The following is a 24266-nucleotide window of genomic DNA, read 5'->3' as shown; positions in this document are numbered from 1 at the left end:
ATCATCTACACTCATTTACTACAGGAAGCATCTAGGTGCAAGCAAGCATCCTCTTCTGCCAAGGGCTGTGCCAGAGGGTAGCCAGAGCCTCTAGAGATACACCTATCACCTTGACACCTAAAGCTGCCCTCAGGAGTGTTAGTACATCTCTAATCTCTAGATGTACTACTACTGTATAACCCTTGCAGTTTAGTGCTTCCTTTTGATTATAATAATAATTTAGATGTACTAACACCACCAGGTTGGTAGGCAGACCACCAGAATGGGGCAGATTCTTTCCTGAACCTAGGAGCTATAATGTCTAAGGGAAGATCCCCAAAGGCCATACGTAGGAAAAAGAGGCATAGGGAAAGGAACTGGGATGGGAAAGATGGGGTGGGGAAGATAGGAGCAGGGGCACTTAGATTTGGCCTGAAGAAGACTAAAAGATCCAATTCCCTAGATCAAGAGCCTCTTTACCACAGCAAAGATCCTCAACTTGAAAAAGTCAATCCTCTGTAGAACGAGATTCCTTTGAGAAAATACTGTATTATAATCATTAAATGCTAAACCCATAAGGGTCATACAGTGCTACCATCAAGAAAATAGCTCCACTATTGAGGAGAAAAAAAAAAAAGGCACAGGACTTGCTTGGCTCTTAACTGGGCCTCCCAAAAGAGTGCTGCTAAAGCCCAACACAGGTTTGTGGAATAATATAAAGATTACTTTATATAAATCAAGTCAATTACAAGAAGTAACTTTTATTCAATCTTTCATTAAATTTTCAACCCGGTATAAATTTAAGAAATTGACAGGCATTTCAGAAATATAATGCAGAGATAATTTTACAAGCACTGGCTACAGCAATGCAGTAATGTACAGGTGTAGACTTTGGTGCTCACATCACCTACAATTATGTCATCACTAATGAATACATATAAAATATTCAAACATTAGATTTTCAAGTCAAAAAAAAATTCAGAGGTACTGACAAACAGTACAAACACTGGTGGGTGAATCATTTAACCCTTAAACTGTCCAAATGTAGATCTACATTCACTTGCCCCTCAAGGAAGGTTCCTTGATGTTGGTGAGGGGCTCTTGATTTAGGGAATTGGATCTGTGCTCCAGTTCCCCAAATTAAGCCTGAATGCCTTCCACATCCCCCCCCCCAGGCGCTGTATAATCCTCCGGGTTTAGCGCTTCCCCCTTGATTATAATAATAATAATAATAATACATTCACTTGCATAGCACTCTGAATGTAGATGTACGTTTTTTTTACATAAGAAAGCATGTAAAATCGAACATAGATCTACACTCGGAGTGCTACGCAAGTGAACATAGATCTACACTCGGAGTGCTACGCAAGTGAACATAGATCTACACTCGGAGTGCTACGCAAGTGAACATAGATCTACACTCGGAGTGCTACGCAAGTGAACATAGATCTACACTCGGAGTGCTACGCAAGTGAACATAGATCTACACTCGGAGTGCTACGCAAGTGAACATAGATCTACATTTGGACAGTTTAAGGATTAAGAACCTATATAACCCATAACAGTATCTTCATATTGTAGTATTACAATAGTTCTTAAAATTAAATATAATATGCAGGCAGAATTTATAATGATTAGCAGTACAATTATTATTACAATCAACACTAAATGCTAAATCCACAAGGGTCAGTATAAAATAGTGGCGACATCTGTGACTGGATTCGAGAGTTCTCCTCTTGCAGTCCAGCCTGAGGCCAGGCCTCCTTGCTGACTGCCTGGACAACCAAGCTCTTGTTGCTAGTGCTCTGCAGGCTAACATTGCTAGTAATGCCTGGCTGATAATTTTTTCCAGATGCCAGTGGCGATTGCATTTTATATTATTCGTCTTCAACTGAACTGAAACATGGAACGTGCATATACAATACAGTGTACAATAATACTGGCATTTGATGTTTATAAATTCCATCACTCAATCTCATCATTTATAAAAGCTTTGTACCATGCATATTTTATTGCATCTTAAATTATCATAATTATCACTAAAATATTACACAAGATTTTTTTATTTATAAACAAATTAATATACTGTCCAGTTCATTTTATTTATCTAGATGGCAGTAAACACTTAAACCATATAAAAACTTTCAATTACTATAACAATAAGAGTCAAGTAGAATAGTGTCATGCATGCATAAATGAAGACTAGAATTGTTGGATTAAATTACTTAAGCAGTAATGTCAAGAGTTGAAAAAGCAGACCTTCATTCCGTGGAATATTTGTTTCAAGCATATTGGTGTGAAGTATCATTCTGTACCTTAAATATATTCTGAAATAAAGCTAATTAATAGACTACAGCCCATCAGTTAACACACTGGCTGTTGCCCACCGAGGCATGGTGACCCAGCTTTATTTTGTAATTATAAATTACGTATATTTTCTGAGAAATGATAAACCCACGGAAAATGGGAGGTAGTGTAATCAGGTTTGAGCCAAGTAAGTGGAAAGTAGCTTCAAAGCAGTACAGCAGTTCCCCAAGATACAAGAACCCTCGATACAAGATTTCACCAATACAAGCAACTTTCTCTATTACCCAACATCAATATACAAACGCCTTTTTTTTTTTTACCAATACGAGAATTGCATAAGGGTGTTTTTGTGCAAATAGGAGTATTTGAATTAGGCACACTGCACATCAGCTGTTATATTTGTACTGTATTTGTTTTCTTGCTTTCAAATGATACTATGTTGTAATGAAAAACACTGACATTTGGTTGGGAAAGTAATGTCTAATACGTTTCTGTCAGACAAGTTTTCACAATTCGAGCCATCTTGTAGGATATATTGATCTCGTATCTCGGGGAATTGCTGTACTATGGTTAAGCAGTCATTAGATAGGACTGGTGGTGGAAGAATATGGGGATTGGTGGCTGAAGAATGTGGGGAATGGTGGTGGAAAAATGTGAAGAAAGCTTACCCAGGGGTGATGCATAACACAAGTGGTACACTTTTATATCTTAAATTTCACCTGCATGGCAGTTTTTTTTTTTCTCTCCACTTCTTTCACTATCTTTTGAAAAAAGTCTGCTGTATAGGCAAAATGTTTGGGTAATGAAGACATCCAAGTGTTGCACAAGTGTCTCATTCATTAACTTATCAGTTTTGTATACCATTAATGTATGACACTTGCCCAGGGCTGCCATAATGTCTATCATTAATCATAACAATAAAGGCAGTATTTGGTAAACAGCATTTGTTTTTCCCAATTTTCTGCCATTTTTATTATCCTGCCTTCTTACATACTGGCTAGAACTTTGACCCTTATTTTAATCAGTCTGCATGCCTGGTCAGTGGAGTGGCATTAATGGACACTGGAGCACCATCCCTCCTCTCATTCTCAAATCAGAGAAAAATAAAAGCAGGGTTTGAAAAATGAGTTGTAAATGTTTATGTGCCTGAAGGAAAATGTATGCGAGGATAAAGATTTTTGGTGTTAAGGGAATATTTAGGGAATTTTGAGCAAAGTGAGAGAATAATAGTTTTGGGAGATCTTAATATTAAGTGCAAGAAACTGTTGTTGAGAGCATAGTTAGGAAAGCTGGAGTGCCAAGAGTAAATAACAGTGGGGACTTTTAACTAGTCATTACTTTCCATTTGCAAATGGCTTTAATTATATATCCAGGTCAAATTTACATACAGGAGTGTTAACATTTTAGAAAGGTTAGATAAAGAGTAGTATAAAAGTTATGATGAATTACACAGCTATCAATTTGCCAGATAAAGCTTTGAAAAAATCCTTCTTGGATCAAATCCAATTATCCTACCACTGACCATGCTCTGTATAACACGCATGGGTTTAGCACTTACTCATGAATGTAGCAAATGATGAAAAACCTTAATTAAATTCAAGCTATTCATTTATTTACCTCTGAAGTCAATATTTAAATAACAAGTTCAAAAGAAAAAATATACAAATTTTTTTTAGTTCAATACAAAGCATTTACAAACTCAGCCCGAACCAATCAGCAGAGAATACATAAGCTATCATGTATGCAATGAATGCTAATGAAACATTAATAGGTTATCACATCCAATAAAGGGCATACAATTTACAATATTTACTGTAAACCTCACAATTTAGAACACCGTAAACTTCATACGTTTACTACTACAGTGGAACCTCTACTTGTGAGTTTAATCTGTTCTGGGACCTTGCTCACATCTGGATTTGCTCATTTGCTGGGTCAATTTTCCTCATTTAAATTAATTGAAATGGAATTAATCCGTTCCAGTGGAATTCCAGGCACAACAAAATATTTCAATAATTTCCCTAATATCAACTCTACAGTTTATTTATCTATCACAATTCATCTAATATGACATAATAAACAATATTAATAACATAGAAACGTATATACACTAGAATGAATAAAATACATGTCATTACGTATGTGGCTAGTGGTGGTGACAGCGGCCGTTATTGTTGTTGGGGTTTATAGGGCAACCACAGTGGCCATTCTTGCTCCTGACTACATGTGTAGAGAACCTAGGATAACCCAAAAAAGTCAGACATTGCTGTTTCATGTTGTCTGCCACTGCTGCTTCATATTGTCTGCCACTGCTGCTTCATATTGTCTGCCACTGCTGCTTCATATTGTCTGCCACTGCTGCTTCATATTGTCTGCCACTGCTGCTTCATATTGTCTGCCACTGCTGCTTCATATTGTCTGCCACTGCTGCTTCATATTGTCTGCCACTGCTGCTTCATATTGTCTGCCACCGCTGCTTCATATTGTCTGCCACTGCTGCTTCATGTTGTCTGCCACTGCTTCATGTTGTCTGCCACTGCTACCTCAATGTCTTCCACTGCTGCTTCATGTTGTCTGCCACTGCTACCTTGTGATGTCTGCCACTGCTGCTTCATGTTGTCTGCCACTGCTACCTCATGTTGTCTGCCACTGCTACCTCATGATGTCTGCCACTGCTGCTTCATGTTGTCTGCCACTGCTACCTCAATGTCTTCCACTGCTGCTTCATGTTGTCTGTCACTGATGCTTCATGTGGTCTGCCACTGCTACCTCATGATGTCTGATCCCACTTTCGCTAATGTGTTGAAGAGCTTTCCAATATGTGAAGGTTGAGGGGCAGTGCCAATCGGACATGTATTGAACATCACCAAAGAATTGAACATTTCTGCTACTTTGAGGTCAATTTCGAGGTATTTCATCGTGAAACCAATCAAAATCATATCTATTTCTGTAGTATATCTTCCATTCTATCAAACAAGTCCAAAAAGAACGAGAATACAACCACAAAAACCATAAGAAAATGTACCGCTAAGGGGAGGCTAATGGCTGAGAAGTGAACTCCGTTATTTATGGTCCGATTTCTTTCATTTTTGGTGTACGTTAAGAAGCACCTTTCCATCATACATTGCCCAAGTTTCAATAAGATAGTCCAACAAACAACTGAGATTCAATTCCCTAGACCAAGAGCATGAGCCTCTTACCAGCGTCAAGGAACCTCCCTTGAGGCCTGCTCGCATCTGGAAATTTCGCTCGTGTCTGGAAACAAAAAATCGACCAAGCGACTGCTCATATCTGGAAAAACTCACACTTGGATGCACTCATAAGTAGAGGTTCCACTGTATCTCTCTTTTTAACCAATTTACGCTGGTTAACCCTCGACATTTTTCTAGTACAATACAAAACTTTGAAAGACCTTTCAATAGCTACAAATTAATTTTCTTTAAGTGTCTATTTCTTTTATTACAAGAATTTTTCCACTGTTTTCACTGATACCTCGGTCTGTACTCCCACTGTCCGTCAACCCTTCGGTGATAGTGGACTCTGCCACTGAAGTAAAGTCGTCTAGCCTAATAACTTCCACTGTGTCTCCAACACTATCATCCCCATTTCTTCTAGCTCGGCTTGCTACTGCTAGCTGTTGGAAAGAAAACAAATGATAAAGTACAGTATATTACCAGGAGAAATAGAGAGAGGGGTTATGCATTTGTGGTTACCTATCCACAAGAGGTAAGCTCCGCTTTTGGTGTTCAAGCTTTAGTGTGCAATTTGTCATTATTTTTAGTTTCCAGTAATAGTAGCAAGTGTTTTTATTTGTGACCTGGCATGCTGTTAGAGTGCAAGCAAGGAAGGTAACGTTCATGAGAGGATTCAGGGAAACTAGTTAGCCAGATTTGATTTCTGGAGGAGGTGTGAGGGTGTTGCAGATCAGAAGGCCATTTGAAATGCGATGTCAGTGCTCTTCTGGTATATGTGGAGTATACCTGGAGAGGGTTGCGGGGGTCAACGCCCCCACGCTCGGTCTGAGACCAGGCCTCATGATGGAACAGGGTCTGATCAACCAGGCTGTTACTGCTGGCCGCACACAAACTTATGTACGAACCACAACCCGGCTGGTCAGGTACTGACTTTTTGTGCCTGTCCAGTGCCTTCTTGAAGACAGCCAGAGGTCTATCGGTAATTCCCCTTATGTATGCTGGGAGTGAATCCATTTCCTCTTTTTCAAGGTCACCCTACCTAGGTGTGAGATAGCTGGTGTTTTTAAAAAGCACTCAATATATTCTCTGATACCATTTCACCATTCTATCATGATTTGTAAAGACAAATCTTCTAGTATTCTTTTTAGTACTGCTGTTTTTCATTTACGACTGTAGCACTTTTGTTACCCCTGTGGGTGATGTCAAAAATTCATATTCATCTATTTTCTCAAATCCAAGTAGTATAATCTTTTCTGTGCACAGGCTTTGATGAGTTATTAGAAATACAACCTATGTTTTACGTCCTTGACCAACAGTTTTAGGCCCTGCCTACCACCTAGCTCAATTTGTCCCCTTCCACCTTTCTTTTTTTTAACAATTTTATATGTTGTTATATGATGTGACTCCACAAAATCCACTATCACAACCATCACTTGTTGGATAAGTACCTCTCTTATCTGTTACCCATGGATGATTTCTTTTACCGTAAACAACTCTACAGTATGGCTGTTTATAGGGACATCTAAACTGTCATATCTGCACACCTCTGGCAAAACAGTGATAGTATGATTGATGGTGAAAGTATTTCTTTTTCAGGTCACCCTGCCTCAGTGGGAGATGGCCAGTGTGAGGAAAAAAAAAAGTACAGTCAATGACTTTAGAGTGGAGAAAGGGGATACTCCTTCTTTAATACAGACCTTGAAAAAGTAAAAAGCCTTTTAATTTGTGTTCTCCTTTGACAATAAAAAAATCTATGCTTGATGAAGATCCTGATACAGTACACATGATTCCAGTGCTGTGCAAAGAGTTATTAAGTATTTCAGTCTGAATTACTGAATACAGCATCATATAAGCTGCTGCCTTCTACACTTACCAAGTTTTCAGGGATAGAAGGGAATGGACGGAAGGGGTGAGGGAGAAAGATCTTAATGAAGGGTTTTTGATCCACAGAATTAGAGCTACCTCTCTTTCCCTGAATGAAACCTTATTATCTGCCATTCCCCAGGCACTATATGACCCTTACTGGTGTAACACTTCTAAAAGGAATAAATATAACCCATTTACCAACATGTCAGTTCATAAGAGAGCTAGAAGCTCCTTAATACATTTAAGGACCCTTATCTGCCTTTCATATGGATGATACTGATCTTTTTTTTTAATTAAAGTATACAGTATATGGAAGATTTAAAATTGTTAACAAAGAAAAGGTAAATTCATTACCTGAAGTGCTGCTAGTTGTGATGGATCAGTGAATACAAAAAGAGATCCACTCCCACTTCCATCAAGCTCCAAGTTAGTTAAAGTTGACCCTCGATCATTCGGTATCAGAGTGTCACCCTGTGTTTCTTCAGTTATAAGACCGCTGACTTCTACACTTGGCATTCTGATGCACTCCTCTCCTATGGTTAACTGGGCACTTAGTATGTTGCCAGGAACAATCTGCAGGAACACCAGTTAGAATTTAAAAAGAAAAACATTGGCTAAACTTAATTATTAACTTCATAATTTGAATGAAAACAAATGTGTGAAGTAAATATAAACAGTATTGGGAAGTAAGCTGATACCTCTTCTGCATGAATCAAAATATTTTTATCCTAACCTCTTCTTCCTTTTTGATGACCATCCCAGAGGATATATGTACAGTCCTTGTGGCAGAAGATGTACTTGGTGCAGACAATGTGTTCTCCCTGTGAGAACTTGCATCACCATCTTGATCTTCTGTTAACAAGTCCATTTCTAGTCCTGAGGCCATCCACAACACCTGATTGTCCTCATTCTCAATAATATTGTGCACAGTGCGCTGTTGAAAAAAACTACCATTATACAACTCCTCAAGGGAAGTGTCTTAGTGCCAGCGAGGGGCTCTTGATCCAAAGAACTGGATATATCCTCCCCTTCCTTGGATTGAACCTGAATGCCTCCCTAACATAACAGCCTAAGAGTAATAAGACAGCTTTTCAATTTGCTCATATTATGCATCAGCCCAGGACAAGCATACTCCTCAAGAAATGTAACACTAAACACTATTGTATAACTGCCTGAGATTCAAATGGTACCCGAGTTTTACATACACAGTGTGCAATACACACATCACTGCCATGTTGACGTTTGAAACCACAGCATCAATCCTACCAATTCCAACTAATACGTGCAGTACCAAGCTCATGGAGCCAAGGGTGACCTAGTCAAGACATTCTTCCACTTTGGTCGATATTCCCTCTCCTAGCACTGGATGGCCGGGCTCGATACAGCGTATGCTGTCAGTGGCCCTGAAACCCAACAGAAGAAGAAGAAGAAGAAGAAGAAGGGTGACCTAACCAATTCCTTTAGTTAATGGGTAATGATTCATGAAATCACAACAACACTACTGTAAACAAACCATAGAACGGGTAGGGTTTAAACCCATGGCGAGTGAGGCGTAAAACTCCAGGCCAGTCCTGGAGTTTTACGACTCACCCATTCCGTGGTTTAATGGGTGATATTGCTGCATGACTCACATGGCCTTAGCTTGTTCTTTTGTATAATTATGGTAGCATAGGGGGATAGTGATTTGGTTCACACTGAGAATAAAATATAATTTTAGAGAATTCAAAAGCATAATTCACCTTTGGCAGTCCCTAACTGAAACTAACCACAGAAAATAAATTATAGAATGCTTTCTGTTCAGCATTATAAAAGGAGATGCAGTACTTTTGTTTGGTGACAATTTCCTCTGAAGAAATTTCACATTTACCAAAATGGGATGATGAACAGAAGAGTAAATTTGGGGTTTATAAAATCAATAACATGCACTGATATACTAAGCAAAGCTTATTTTGGTATACATTCAAGAATTTATTCCTCATACATCAATGGGTCAAAAGCCACACAAAATCCCCCGGGCCACGCAGCAACTCGGAATTTTCTTACAGTTTCGTCATATAAAAATAGGGTGGTAGACAGCAACCGTCCAGGGAAGTACAACCATCCAAGTGAGTGTAAAATGGAAGCCTGTAATTGTTTTACACAATGGTAGGATTGCTGGTGTTTTTTCTGTCTCATAAACATGCAAGATTTCAGGTACGTCTTGCTACTTCTACTTACACTTTGGTCACACTACACATACATGTACAAGCATATATATACATACCCCTCTGGGTTTTCTTCTATTTTCTTTCTAGTTCTTGTTCTTGTTTATTTCCTCTTATCTCCATAGGGAAGTGGAACAGAATTCTTCCTCCGTAAGCCATGCGTGTCGTAAGAGGTGATTAAAATGCCGGGAGCAAGGGGCTAGTAACCCCTTCTCCTGTATATATTACTAAATTTGAAAGGAGAAACTTTAATTTTTCCTTTTGGGCCCCCCCACCTCGGTGGGATATGGCTGGTACGTTGAAAGAAAGAAGATATATATATATATATATATATATATACACACCCTTCTGGGTTTTCTTCTATTTTCTTACTAGTTCTTCTTCTGGTTTATTTCCTCTTATGTCCATGGGGAAGTGGAACAGAATTCTTCCTCCATAAACCATGCATGTCATAAGAGGCAGCTAAAATGCCGGGAGCAAGAGGCTAGTAACCCCTTCTCTTGTATACATTAGTAAAGTTAAAAAGAGAAACCTGTTTTTCTTGTTAGGTTACCCTGCCTCGGTGGGATATGGCCAGTTTGTTGAAAGATATATAATTTTTTTTTTAACAAGTCGGCCGTCTCCCACCGAGGCAGGGTGACCCAAAGAAGAAAGAAAATCCCCAAAAAGAAAATACTTTAATCATCATTCAACACTTTCACCACACTCACACATCACTGTTTTTGCAGAGGTGCTCAGAATACAACAGTTTAGAAGCATATACATATAAAGATACACAACATATCCCTCCAAACTGCCAATATCCCAAACCCCTCCTTTAAAGTGCAGGCATTGTACTTCCCATTTCCAGGACTCAAGTCCGACTATATATAATATAAATGTATAAATATATAAATATATAAATGTATAGAGAAAATCAGTGCTCACTTTGATCATGTAGTTTAACTAAAAACAAAGGTATTTTGCAACCATTCAATAAATTAAAGCTACAAGGTTTTTCTTATTAAACACCCTGCATATGATTACACATCATGCAAGTACTATTATAACCATCTCACCTTATGAACTGCCAGTGTTGAGATTTGTCTATAAAATCTTCCACAATGATTGCAAAAATATTTCTTCTGTTGATTGTGAACCATGTGATGCTTGTACAGGGAAGAATACTCAGTGAATCTTTTACCACAGTTCTGCAAATGAGAACTCTTAAATCCTTAATTCTAAAAAAAAAAAAAAATATTTATACACACTCATTAGATTATATCAGTCAGTATAATAATGTAATGTAATAGTGCTCACCTCCACAGAGCATACATATGGTTTCTCTCCTGTGTGAATTCTGCAGTGATTCCTATGATTGGTTGCTGAGGCAAACTTTCTGCCACATCCTTCATACTGGCATTCATATGGCTTTTCACCTGTTTTAAGAACAGTTTGTTATTTTATATTATATAATGTGCTTAGGCTTTTTTTTTTCCCCAACAAAGTAGAGCGACTCAAAAAAGAAGAAACACTTTCACCATCATTCACACCAACACTGTTTTGCCAGAGGAGCACCAATACTACAACTCAAATCTGTAAATATCCCAGCCCTCCTTCAGAGTGCACACACTTGAGCATCAGGAAATTAACAAATAGTTCAGGTAATTTGAAGCAGTTATTATTTTTGTATCAGTTATCGACCAGAGATGCATTTTTCAAGAAGAAAATGCCACCCAGTCATAATAAAATTACAAAAATAAAGAAAACCTTAAGATTATAATAATCTGTTGTCTTTATTGTGGTGCTGGCATGCCCTCACCTCGTGCAGGCTTGTGTTATGCAGATACATTATGCAATGGCCTGTTTCTACACATATTTTTTGCCCTTTTGATAATTATGAATTATTATTATTTTTTTTTTTTTTTTATTATCACACCGGCCGATTCCCACCAAGGCAGGGTGGCCCGAAAAAGAAAAACTTTCACCATCATTCACTCCATCACTGTCTTGCCAGAAGGGTGCTTTACACTACAGTTTTTAAACTGCAACATTAACACCCCTCCTTCAGAGTGCAGGCACTGTACTTCCCATCTCCAGGACTCAAGTCCGGCCTGCCGGTTTCCCTGAATCCCTTCATAAATGTTACTTTGCTCACACTCCAACAGCACGTCAAGTATTAAAAACCATTTGTCTCCATTCACTCCTATCAAACACGCTCACGCATGCCTGCTGGAAGTCCAAGCCCCTCGCACACAAAACCTCCTTTACCCCCTCCCTCCAACCCTTCCTAGGCCGACCCCTACCCCGCCTTCCTTCCACTACAGACTGATACACTCTTGAAGTCATTCTGTTTCGCTCCATTCTCTCTACATGTCCGAACCACCTCAACAACCCTTCCTCAGCCCTCTGGACAACAGTTTTGGTAATCCCGCACCTCCTCCTAACTTCCAAACTACGAATTCTCTGCATTATATTCACACCACACATTGCCCTCAGACATGACATCTCCACTGCCTCCAGCCTTCTCCTCGCTGCAACATTCATCACCCACGCTTCACACCCATATAAGAGCGTTGGTAAAACTATACTCTCATACATTCCCCTCTTTGCCTCCAAGGACAAAGTTCTTTGTCTCCACAGACTCCTAAGTGCACCACTCACTCTTTTTCCCTCATCAATTCTATGATTCACCTCATCTTTCATAGACCCATCCGCTGACACGTCCACTCCCAAATATCTGAATACGTTCACCTCCTCCATACTCTCTCCCTCCAATCTGATATTCAATCTTTCATCACCTAATCTTTTTGTTATCCTCATAACCTTACTCTTTCCTGTATTCACCTTTAATTTTCTTCTTTTGCACACCCTACCAAATTCATCCACCAATCTCTGCAACTTCTCTTCAGAATCTCCCAAGAGCACAGTGTCATCGGCAAAGAGCAGCTGTGACAACTCCCACTTTGTGTGTGATTCTTTATCTTTTAACTCCACGCCTCTTGCCAAGACCCTCGCATTTACTTCTCTTACAACCCCATCTATAAATATATTAAACAACCACGGTGACATCACACATCCTTGTCTAAGGCCTACTTTTACTGGGAAAAAATTTCCCTCTTTCCTACATACTCTAACTTGAGCCTCACTATCCTCGTAAAAACTCTTCACTGCTTTCAGTAACCTACCTCCTACACCATACACTTGCAACATCTGCCACATTGCCCCCCTATCCACCCTGTCATACGCCTTTTCCAAATCCATAAATGCCACAAAGACCTCTTTAGCCTTATCTAAATACTGTTCACTTATATGTTTCACTGTAAACACCTGGTCCACACACCCCCTACCTTTCCTAAAGCCTCCTTGTTCATCTGCTATCCTATTCTCCGTCTTACTCTTAATTCTTTCAATTATAACTCTACCATACACTTTACCAGGTACACTCAACAGACTTATCCCCCTATAATTTTTGCACTCTCTTTTATCCCCTTTGCCTTTATACAAAGGAACTATGCATGCTCTCTGCCAATCCCTAGGTACCTTACCCTCTTCCATACATTTATTAAATAATTGCACCAACCACTCCAAAACTATATCCCCACCTGCTTTTAACATTTCTATCTTTATCCCATCAATCCCGGCTGCCTTACCCCCTTTCATTTTACCTACTGCCTCACGAACTTCCCCCACACTCACAACTGGCTCTTCCTCACTCCTACAAGATGTTATTCCTCCTTGCCCTATACACGAAATCACAGCTTCCCTATCTTCATCAACATTTAACAATTATGAATTATGAATTATAAATATAATTAATTCTCTAAGAAATTCCAATTATACTCAGTATTACAGTGTTAATTAATTATAAATTTGGAGTAAACAGTGGTGAGTGCCATGATATACCTATGAAAGAATCAAACACACTAGCCATCTCCCAATGAGGCAGGGCGACCCAAAAAAAGAAACTTCACCATTATTCGCACTATCAGTGTCCTACCAGAAGCACACAGATACGACTTTACAATAATACAGCCTCTCTTCACTTAATGATGGAGCTCCATTCCTAAGACCATATCGGTAAATGAATTCGTCACTAAGCAAGGAGTATACTATAACAGTAGTTGGTTTGTGTCAGCAATCTTTGATATTGTTTTAATGTCACCTTTGTATCATTTATAACATTCCTGGTATATTTTCAAATGTTTATATAGTAGTGTACTGTACATTGTAATACACAGAATAGAGGAAATCAACTCATATATTATTTAGGTATCCACATTGGTCAGAGAGCCCACCATAAGTCCGAGTCATAGGTAAACGAGTAAGCCGCTAAGTGAGATGTATAAGGTAACAGAGATCAACAGACCATTTCCTTACAATAACTTACCAGTGTGAACCCTCATATGCACTTTCCTTATATTTGATGTTGTGAAGGATTTTGGACACATCCCACACTTAAATGGTCGTTCTCCTGCAATAAATAAAGATATGGATCATGCAAAGGAGCATAAGCATATGCATGTTATAAGATCCATCTATATGTAATTCAAATATGCCTACCATCCGACTTACGACCATGTTTTGTATGCCAAATTTCTGGGAAATAAACAACTGTTTGTGATGTACACAGTGTTTATCCTAAACCTTACAGTATAAAACACAGTATTAACAGCATAAAACGTAATGTAAAAAATGAAATACCAAAATAAAACAATAAAATAAAGTCTTTACAAAAATGTGATGTTGATATTCAGTAGTAAGGTTCAACTTACGTCCATTTTGACTTACGACCAGTCGGTCGGAACCAAGCTCGGTCGTAAGTCGGATGGTAGGTGTAATGGTTTTTCCTCTTGCTGATTATAACTTTTCAATATTAATTTCTTTAAATTCTATTTTTTTTTTTTTTGCATCTGAAAAGTTGCCTAGTCACATGCTTACTGCGATTTAAATTTATGAACATATTTAATTTTATTGAAACTCAAAACACCAAGATTTCGTGTCCATTACACTATACAAAACTGATGTAGCATTAGATAAAAAAAAAAGTTGCAAGCTTTCAATGCACTTCACATTTTCATTTGAATAAATATGTGCAACACTTAAGTCTCTTTAAGCTAGTAATGTTTCTTAAACACACCTGTGTGTTGCATATTTTCTACACCCTCACAGGTATTGCAGACAACTATGATAAGACGCTTGGTGTATTTTGCTATGGGTAGAACAGAACCCAGGGGCACATGACATTTATAAACCACATACCAAACACATCTTACACAGGAAAAAAACCATAGAACAGGTGAGGTTTGAACCCACGACGAGCAAGCCGTAAAATTCGAAGCCAGTGCGTTCAACCTCCACCCGTTCTGTGGCATGTTTGCAATAGTGTTACTACAATTTTGCAAGTTAGTTATATAGGAAACCAAACAAGAACATGTGAAACTGAGGCTCATTCACATTATTGTCAAAGATGACACTTGACACTGACCTCTCACACTCACTGATATCTCCTGTATACAATGTCCTGCTAAAATATCCCTTATATGACTTTATAGTCTATCATGAGTAAAATATCACCTGTGTACTAAATACTTCTAATACGTCTACTTGTCATGATAACAATTATTACAGCTGATCCTCTCACCTGTGTGTGTTCGTACATGTTTCTGAAGGTCCCCCGATGTTTTGAAACACTTGCCGCACTGTTCCTCTGGACACTGATAAGGCTTTTCTCCAGTATGAGTGCGTAAATGGGACTTGAGAGCATATCCAGTGGTAAAACACTTTTTGCAGATTTCGCAGACATGTGGGCGCTGACCAGTGTGATTTTGTTGGTGTGTCTGATTAAGATAACAAAAATGAAATTATTATAGACAGATAAATATTATACATAAATTTCTTTTTTATTAGGGTTAATTAGTAATGAGGGTATTTGAATTATGGAAAATCTTGAATAAAAAAAAATCATAGCTCAAAGAATAATAACTTATTTCTATGGCATTAAGAATTCACAACCAACCCACGATTCAGAGAGGAAAATACATAAATAGCCTGCACGTAAGAGAAACTTATGACGACACTGTGGTCCATTGTGGACTATTAACTAGTCAGTGTGTGACTAGTTAATGGTCCAAGTCGGTTATTTGTGCACTGTTCCAGTCAGAGTACTGTGCCTTTTTATTCTTCAGAGAAGAATTTTTTAGACATTGTGGTTGACTTGATAATGGCTAAAGATGGACCAAAATGTTGTAAAAAAAAATCTTTTAAAACTGAAGCATTGCTTCACCTGTACAAATGGATTGTTTTTATTTTTTAACGCACCAGCCGTCTCTCACTGAGGCAGGGTGACCTAAAGCGAAGAGTTTGGAGGGATATGTTGTGTATCTTTATATGTATATGCTTCTAAACTGTTGTATTCTGAGCACCTCTGCAAAAACAGTGATAATGTGTGAGTGTGGTGAAAGTGTTGAATGATGATGAAAGCATTTTCTTTTTGGGGATTTTCTTTCTTTTTTTGGGTCACCCTGCCTCGGTGGGAGACGGCCGACTTGTTGAAAAAAAAAAAAAATTATATAGGGGAAGGGGTTACTAGCCCATTACTCCTGGCATTTTAGTTGTCTCTTATGACACACACAGATTACAGAGGAAGGATTCTTCCTCCATTTTAAACTAGTAATTAGACACACATAACTAGAATGATATTTAGTTGAAACAGGTAGATGATTAAAAAAAACAAAAAGTTAACCTCACTTACTTTGAGGTGCTGTATAGAAGAATATGATTTTTCACAGTTTGGAAAATAGCAAAAAAATTTGCCACTGTTATTTGGAATAAGTTGTTCATGATCATCTGCCACTGCTTGTAAGAGAGTATCACCATACAGATAGCCAATTCTGCCATCATCCAGCTGGATGGCAACACCTTCCATATCATCTGAAGAGAACATTAAGCATAAATTTACATCAGGCTTGCCATAAAGCAGGAATATAATGAAGTGAACACTGAGAAAAGTCACAATTTAGAAGGAATGGACAATATAGAGAATTATTAAATATGATAAAAAAATATTTGTTAAAATACTGGCTGTCTCCCACTGAGGCAGGGTGACCTAAAAATAAAAAAAAAAATTTCTTCTTACATTTAGTAATTTATACAGAAGGGGCAACTAGCTCTTTCCTCCCAGAATTTTAGTCTCCTCTTACAACACACATGGCTGGAGGAGGAAGGATTCCTTTCTGCTTCCCCTTATTTTTTTTTTATTATCACACCGGCCGATTCCCACCAAGGCAGGGTGGCCCGAAAAAGAAAAACTTTCACCATCATTCACTCCATCACTGTCTTGCCAGAAGGGTGCTTTACACTACAGTTTTTAAACTGCAACATTAACACCCCTCCTTCAGAGTGCAGGCACTGTACTTCCCATCTCCAGGACTCAAGTCCGGCCTGCCGGTTTCCCTGAATCCCTTCATAAATGTTACTTTGCTCACACTCCAACAGCACGTCAAGTATTAAAAACCATTTGTCTCCATTCACTCCTATCAAACACGCTCACGCATGCCTGCTGGAAGTCCAAGCCCCTCGCACACAAAACCTCCTTTACCCCCTCCCTCCAACCCTTCCTAGGCCGACCCCTACCCCGCCTTCCTTCCACTACAGACTGATACACTCTTGAAGTCATTCTGTTTCGCTCCATTCTCTCTACATGTCCGAACCACCTCAACAACCCTTCCTCAGCCCTCTGGACAACAGTTTTGGTAATCCCGCACCTCCTCCTAACTTCCAAACTACGAATTCTCTGCATTATATTCACACCACACATTGCCCTCAGACATGACATCTCCACTGCCTCCAGCCTTCTCCTCGCTGCAACATTCATCACCCACGCTTCACACCCATATAAGAGCGTTGGTAAAACTATACTCTCATACATTCCCCTCTTTGCCTCCAAGGACAAAGTTCTTTGTCTCCACAGACTCCTAAGTGCACCACTCACTCTTTTTCCCTCATCAATTCTATGATTCACCTCATCTTTCATAGACCCATCCGCTGACACGTCCACTCCCAAATATCTGAATACGTTCACCTCCTCCATACTCTCTCCCTCCAATCTGATATTCAATCTTTCATCACCTAATCTTTTTGTTATCCTCATAACCTTACTCTTTCCTGTATTCACCTTTAATTTTCTTCTTTTGCACACCCTACCAAATTCATCCACCAATCTCTGCAACTTCTCTTCAGAATCTCCCAAGAGCACAGTGTCATCGGCAAAGAGCAGCTGTGACAACTCCCACTTTGTGTGTGATTCTTTATCTTTTAACTCCACGCCTCTTGCCAAGACCCTCGCATTTACTTCTCTTACAACCCCATCTATAAATATATTAAACAACCACGGTGACATCACACATCCTTGTCTAAGGCCTACTTTTACTGGGAAAAAATTTCCCTCTTTCCTACATACTCTAACTTGAGCCTCACTATCCTCGTAAAAACTCTTCACTGCTTTCAGTAACCTACCTCCTACACCATACACTTGCAACATCTGCCACATTGCCCCCCTATCCACCCTGTCATACGCCTTTTCCAAATCCATAAATGCCACAAAGACCTCTTTAGCCTTATCTAAATACTGTTCACTTATATGTTTCACTGTAAACACCTGGTCCAACACACCTCTCTTATGGCATTATGTACTATGGCTTGTGTTCCATCAGGAAGTTCCAGTGTTACCGAGCCACCACCCTCTTCAACAACCACCACACCTGCAAGTCAACACGAGACATCACTGATAACCAGTGCAAATGAAAAAACTAAAAAAAAAAAAATTGAAACCACAGTAAATTAACTGGAGCAATTTGACATGAAATACAACTTGTGATTCCTAGTACAGGCATACATACTTAATACAGTACTTTACTAACACAGCACTTTTCAATTATATTCAATTATAATTATTTTCAATTATATTCATTTTTGGCACTTACCTTGCTCTTAAAGATGGTTTTTTGCAACTTAAAAAAAATTATTTATCTTTTTACTTTTGCATCTTTTTTTTTTTTAGGTCTTGTGCTAGTGCACACTTAATAAATGATAGTGTAAGCATGTTTTTAGGCATTTTTATAAACTGGCAAGTGAAAAAAAAAAAAATCTGATTGCTTCTCAAAACGGTTTGTGACTGAGCCAACTACATGATATAGCCCCTTGACTTTGTGCTAGCAAACATGGAGACAATTATAAATAATTCCGAGATCAATTACGAGCTTGGAAAAAGTATGACAAATACAGTGATACCGCAAGTTTCGAACAGCTCCCAACTTGAACAATTATGTAAGTGTATTATTGTAAGTGCTCTTGTAAGTGCATTTTTGGGGGTCTGAAATGGACTAATCTAATTTACATTATTCCTTATGGGAACAAATTCATTCGGTAAAGGCACTCGAACAGCCTTCTGGAACGACAAAAGTTCGAAACTTGGGGCTGCACTGTACATCTATAAAAAAACTAACTGACAGTACTTGGTACTTGTAAACCATTTCTGGCTGGCTGTCTTGCAGTATCCTGGGTTATCAGCCCCATAAGGTTAATAATTCACAAAGTCTCCCAGGCAGTCCAAGAGAAGGTCTCTCAGGAATAAGGCAGAGATGTAGATAAGACAGAGAGGACAGAAAATATCTAATATAGAGAACTGTTGCTTACTTGCATGCTCGGTGACATCGTCAACCAGCTCAATCCCATCATCCTTCAAATTCTGAGCCACCCTTACAAGTCCTTCATTCATGGCACTCCAACCTGAAAGGTTTTCAACTGTATATAAAACTTTCCTCCATTTTTTAGTAGTTGTAAGAAAAACATGTACAAGATTTGGTCAGTAGCTACATTCATTTATAACAAAATATTTTTCTAGTCCTTCAAATCTATTAAATCTAATTACTGCTCATTACAGCATATTAATAAGATATGCAACACTTGGGTGTCTTTTAATGAAGACATTTTGCCCCGTAGCCCAGTTGGTAGCGCTTGGCTCACACATTGAGTGTCCGTGGTTCGATCCCCGATGCAGGTGGAAACACTGGGTGTTTCCTTCAGACACCTGCTGTCCCTGTTCACCTAGCAGCAAGTAGGTACCTGGGCATTAGCCAACTAGTGTGGGTCACACCCTGGGAACAAAATTAACCTATGTTGCAGGAAATTCTTTACATAACCAGGGGCTTTCAATATAGTATGTCATTGATGTCAGCTATGGTCTGTATAAGTTGTATCATGTACTTGTAGAAATAAAGATTATTAGTATTATTATTATTATTTATAACATCATCATCCTGTGTTTTTCTCAATTCAGTAAAAATTATGACAGAATCAGTGGAAGATGAAGCACAGTTTCCCTAAGTTAAGAGGACTATTTTTTTTTTTAATGAACTAGTTGTACCCCACCAACGCTGGGTGACCTAAACGGAAAAACAAAAGTTTCTCTTTTTAACTTTAGTAATGTATACAGAAGGGGTTACTAGCCCCTTGCTCCTGACATTTTAGTCGCCTCTTACGACATGCATGACTTGCGGAGGAAGAATTCCGTTCCAACGGCATTTTAGTCACCTCTTACGACACACATGGCTTACGGAGGAAGAATTTTGTTCCACTTCCCCGTAGAGTGAACTATTATTATCATTACAATCAAAACTAAACACTAAACCCATAAGTTAATAGGTTATGTAGTGTGTGTGGTAGGCTGGAATGGTGATGGATATGGGGATCAAACAACAATGAAATTCAAATTTATATCTGTTGTTTTGCAGTTTACCTGGAGAGAGTTCTGAGGGTCAACGCCCCCGCGGCCCAGTCTGTGACCAGGCCTCATGGTGGATCAAGGTTTGATCAACCAGGCTGTTACTGCTGGCTGCACACAAACCAACGTACGAGCCACAGCCCGGCTGGTCAGGAACCGACTTTAGGTGTTTGTCCAGTGCCAGCTTGAAGACTGCCAGGGGTCTATTGGTAATTCCCCTTATGTATGCTAGGAGGCAGTTGAACAGTCTCGGGCCCCTGACACTTATTGTATTGTCTCTTAACGTCCTAGTGACACCCCTGCTTTTCATTGGGGGGATGTTGCATCGTCTGCCAAGTCTTTTGCTTTCGTAGTGAGTGATTTTCGTGTACAAGTTCGGTACTAGTCCCTCTAGGATTTTCCAGGTGTATATAATCATGTATCTCTCCCGCCTGCATTCCAGGGAATACAGTTTGTACACAAATAAATGTAGTTGATAATACATTTTACATACAATAAAATGGTTAGGCACAAAATAAAGGCTACTAATATGTAGCCTCTATTTTGTTAGTGACTTATTTCCATTAATTAAGGTCCTAACCTTAATGGAAACAAGTCACTAACTTGTTGGGGGATTATCCTAGGTAATTTACACTTGTCAAGTTTATATAGGCAGAGGTACACATCAGTATAATTATAATACAATGTAAGTCACCCAGGATAACCCAATGTCAAACAACATGACTTATTTCCACTGGGGTTCTTGTAATATTCCCACTGGGGTTCTTGTAATATTCCCACTGAGGTTCTTGTAATATTCCCACTGGGGTTCTTGTAATATTCCCACTGGGGTTCTTGTAATATTCCCACTGGGGTTCTTGTAATATTCCCACTGGGGTTCTTGTAATATTCCCACTGGGGTTCTTGTAATATTCCCACTGGGGTTCTTGTAATATTCCCACTGGGGTTCTTGTAATATTCCCACTGGGGTTCTTGTAATATTCCCACTGAGGTTCTTGTAATATTCCCACTGTGGTCCTTGTAATATTCCCACTAGGGTTCTTGTAATATTCCCACTGGGGTTCTTGTAATATTCCCACTGGGGTCCTTGTAATATTCCCACTGTGGTCCTTGTAATATTCCCACTGTGGTCCTTGTAATATTCCCACTCTGGTCCTTGTAATATTCCCACTGTGGTCCTTGTAATATTCCCACTGGGGTTCTTGTAATATTCCCACTGGGGTTCTTGTAATATTCCCACTGTGGTCCTTGTAATATTCCCACTGTGGTCCTTGTAATATTCCCACTGGGGTCCTTGTAATATTCCCACTGGGGTCCTTGTAATATTCCCACTGGGAGTATTACAATACACAAATTATCATACACAGTAACATATGTGTAAATTACCCACCAGGATAATCCAGATTATAATCAAAAAGGAGTGCTAAACCTACAAGGGCCATACATCAAGATAACCCCCCAAAAAATGTCCGAGTGACCCCATTGGGGTCCACTGGGGTCCTTGTAATATCTAATTATTTAAACCCTATATTATTACTTTAACTCCCCCCTAATTACTTTAACCTTATTATTTAGACATTAAGGGAGGTGAGAAGAGGAAGTATTATTATTATAATCAAGGGGGAAGCGCTAAACCCGTAAGATTATACAGCGCCTGAGGGGGGGATGTGGAAAGTATTCAGGTTTTAATTCAGGGAACTGGAGCACAGATCAAATTCCCTAAATCAAGAGCCCCTCACCAGCATCAAGGAACGTTTGGTGAGGTGAGAGAAGATGAAATAAGAGGGTGGAATATATATATATATATATACCATGAATGTGAGAAGCACCGCCATGATGGTGAAGCAGCAGTATATAGAGATGTTAAGTCAGGTGTCTGGAGAGGCCAGCCTAGCCCCCCACACCTGTCCTTCCACCACCACCACACCTGCACACCTCTACAACACTGCTACCAAGTTGGAATATTGGCGGCAGAGGCTGGGCATGTTGGGAAATATTTCCCATCACTCACCTGGTCCTCTCTCTCCCTCTCTGCTGACGTCACTAACCTCACTCCCTCCTACATTCTCCTTTCCCGTTATAACTTTCATCTGTGGCTCTTCATCCAGGGACTGGGAGCTGGTTTCTCCCTCGCTGGATCAAACCTCAAACCCCCCCAATGGGAAGTATCAAGGATCCCCTGGGGAATATTACAAGGACCCCCCATAGAAATAATCAAGGACATATCTCAATGGGAATATTGTAAGGCCCCCAGTGGAATCAAGGTCCCCTAATGTAAATAATCAAGGTCCCCCAATGGAAAGAACCAAGGTCCCCAATGGAAAGAATCAAGGTCCCCCTAATGAAAAGAATCAAGATCCCCCATTAAAATAATCAAGGTCTCCCAATGGGATTATTGTAAGGACCCGATGGAAATAATCAAGGCCCCATCATTGGAAAATATTACAAGGACCCAATGGGAATATTGTAAGGACTCCAGTGTAAATAATCAAAGATCCCAAATGGAAATATTGTAAGGACTCCATTAAAAATATTGCAAGTACCCCAACAGAAATATTTCAAGGACCCGATGGAAATAATCAAGGACCCTGAATGGGAATATTGCAATAACCCCAATGAAAATCATCAAGGACCGCAATGGAAATTTTACAAGGACCCCGATGGGAATAATCAAGGACCACCACTGGGACTATTACAAGGACCCCAATGAGGATAATCAAGGACCCCAATGGGAATAAGTAACTGCGACATTTGGGGGGGATGGGTTATGCTAGTTAATTTGCACATATACATAACCATAGACTTCTGCATGCACAAGTAAATGTCACCTATCTCTGTACTTATGTGTCAGCGCTGTATAGCCCTTGTGGTTTAGCGCTTCTTTTTTATAATAATAATAATGTACTTATGTGTACCTGTACCAAAATAAACTTGATCACTTTATCTGACTTTTTGGATTATCCTTGGCAATTTAACATATATATGATAAGTGTACTTATGTGTACCTGTGTCTCAGTAAACTGTCTTGTTTCTGAATGGTAGTTAACATGTTACATGTAGCTGTAATTAGGACCCTTGTGCGTCGACAGGCTTTAAACCTATTTAACTTTATGTATAAATATATAAGAGACTGGAAATATGCATATACATATATTTTTTTGACACCTGCCGTCTTCCACCGAGGGAAGGTGACTCAGAGTAAGTATATAAGTTAGTTTATTTAGGTACAGGTACACATAAGTACAATTATCATACATAGTGTAAATTACCTAGGATAACCCGTAAAGTCACAGTGATTTATTTCCATTGGAGTCCTTTTAGGTAACGTATTAAGTATCTTTCATTCAACTGTTGTCTTGCCAGAAGTGTGCTAACATCAGAGACCAGATTCCTCTCCGAGCTGCAACATCCTCATCCTTCAGAGTAGACCTGCATTGTCCACCTCCAGGACTCAAGTCTGGTTAACCATTTTTATCTGAATCTCTTCATAAATGTTAATTTTTTCTTGTGCCAACAGCACATCAAACTTCAAAAGCTAATTATCTCAATTCACTCCAGTTACACTGGCTCACACAAGCCTGCTGGATGCTCAAGCCCCTGACACTCAAAATCTTATTTATTCCTTCCCTCCGACCCTCCCATGGACGACCCATGCCGCTCATTACCTCTTATCTACCCCTCATTGAGCGAATTAAATCTAACGCAACATACTTAGGGAAGACATGGTTAGCCATACTAGATACTCAGGGAGACATGGTCGAAACATATACAATACTCCGGGCCCTGCCCGGGTAACATGGCCAGGGCATCCCAGATACTCGGGGAGAGACATGGTTGGGTTATCCCCGATCCTTATTATCTTATTCTTCTCCGCCTTATTCTTTTTGTTCTTCAGGAGTTACCCCTAAGAAATGTCTTGAGAGAACTGCCGTCTTTTTACACATAGAAAACGAT

The 24266-nt window shown here is 39.2% G+C and overlaps 1 protein-coding gene across 1 annotated transcript; it reads right to left on the bottom strand.

Annotated features, from left to right (window-relative positions):
* Positions 1-705: 705 nt before the first annotated feature.
* Positions 706-22437, bottom strand: LOC128698610 (zinc finger protein 76). The gene is made up of 11 exons (XM_070104019.1): positions 22324-22437; positions 19226-19318; positions 18189-18291; positions 16284-16530; positions 15174-15369; positions 13920-14003; positions 10850-10968; positions 10609-10740; positions 8080-8280; positions 7701-7919; positions 706-5920 (listed from the first exon to the last, which is right to left on the bottom strand). Exons 1-11 carry the CDS (start codon positions 22400-22402, stop codon positions 5726-5728), a joined length of 1668 nt encoding a protein of 555 aa, XP_069960120.1. The 5' UTR covers positions 22403-22437; the 3' UTR covers positions 706-5725.
* Between the last annotated feature and the right edge of the window lie 1829 nt (positions 22438-24266).

Source organism: Cherax quadricarinatus, chromosome 88 (genome assembly GCF_038502225.1).
Source record: "Cherax quadricarinatus isolate ZL_2023a chromosome 88, ASM3850222v1, whole genome shotgun sequence".
In the NCBI taxonomy this organism is placed as follows: Eukaryota; Metazoa; Arthropoda; class Malacostraca; order Decapoda; family Parastacidae; genus Cherax; species Cherax quadricarinatus.
The sequence above is the reverse complement of the archived record's forward strand: the minus strand, read 5'-3'. Positions and strand labels throughout refer to the sequence as shown.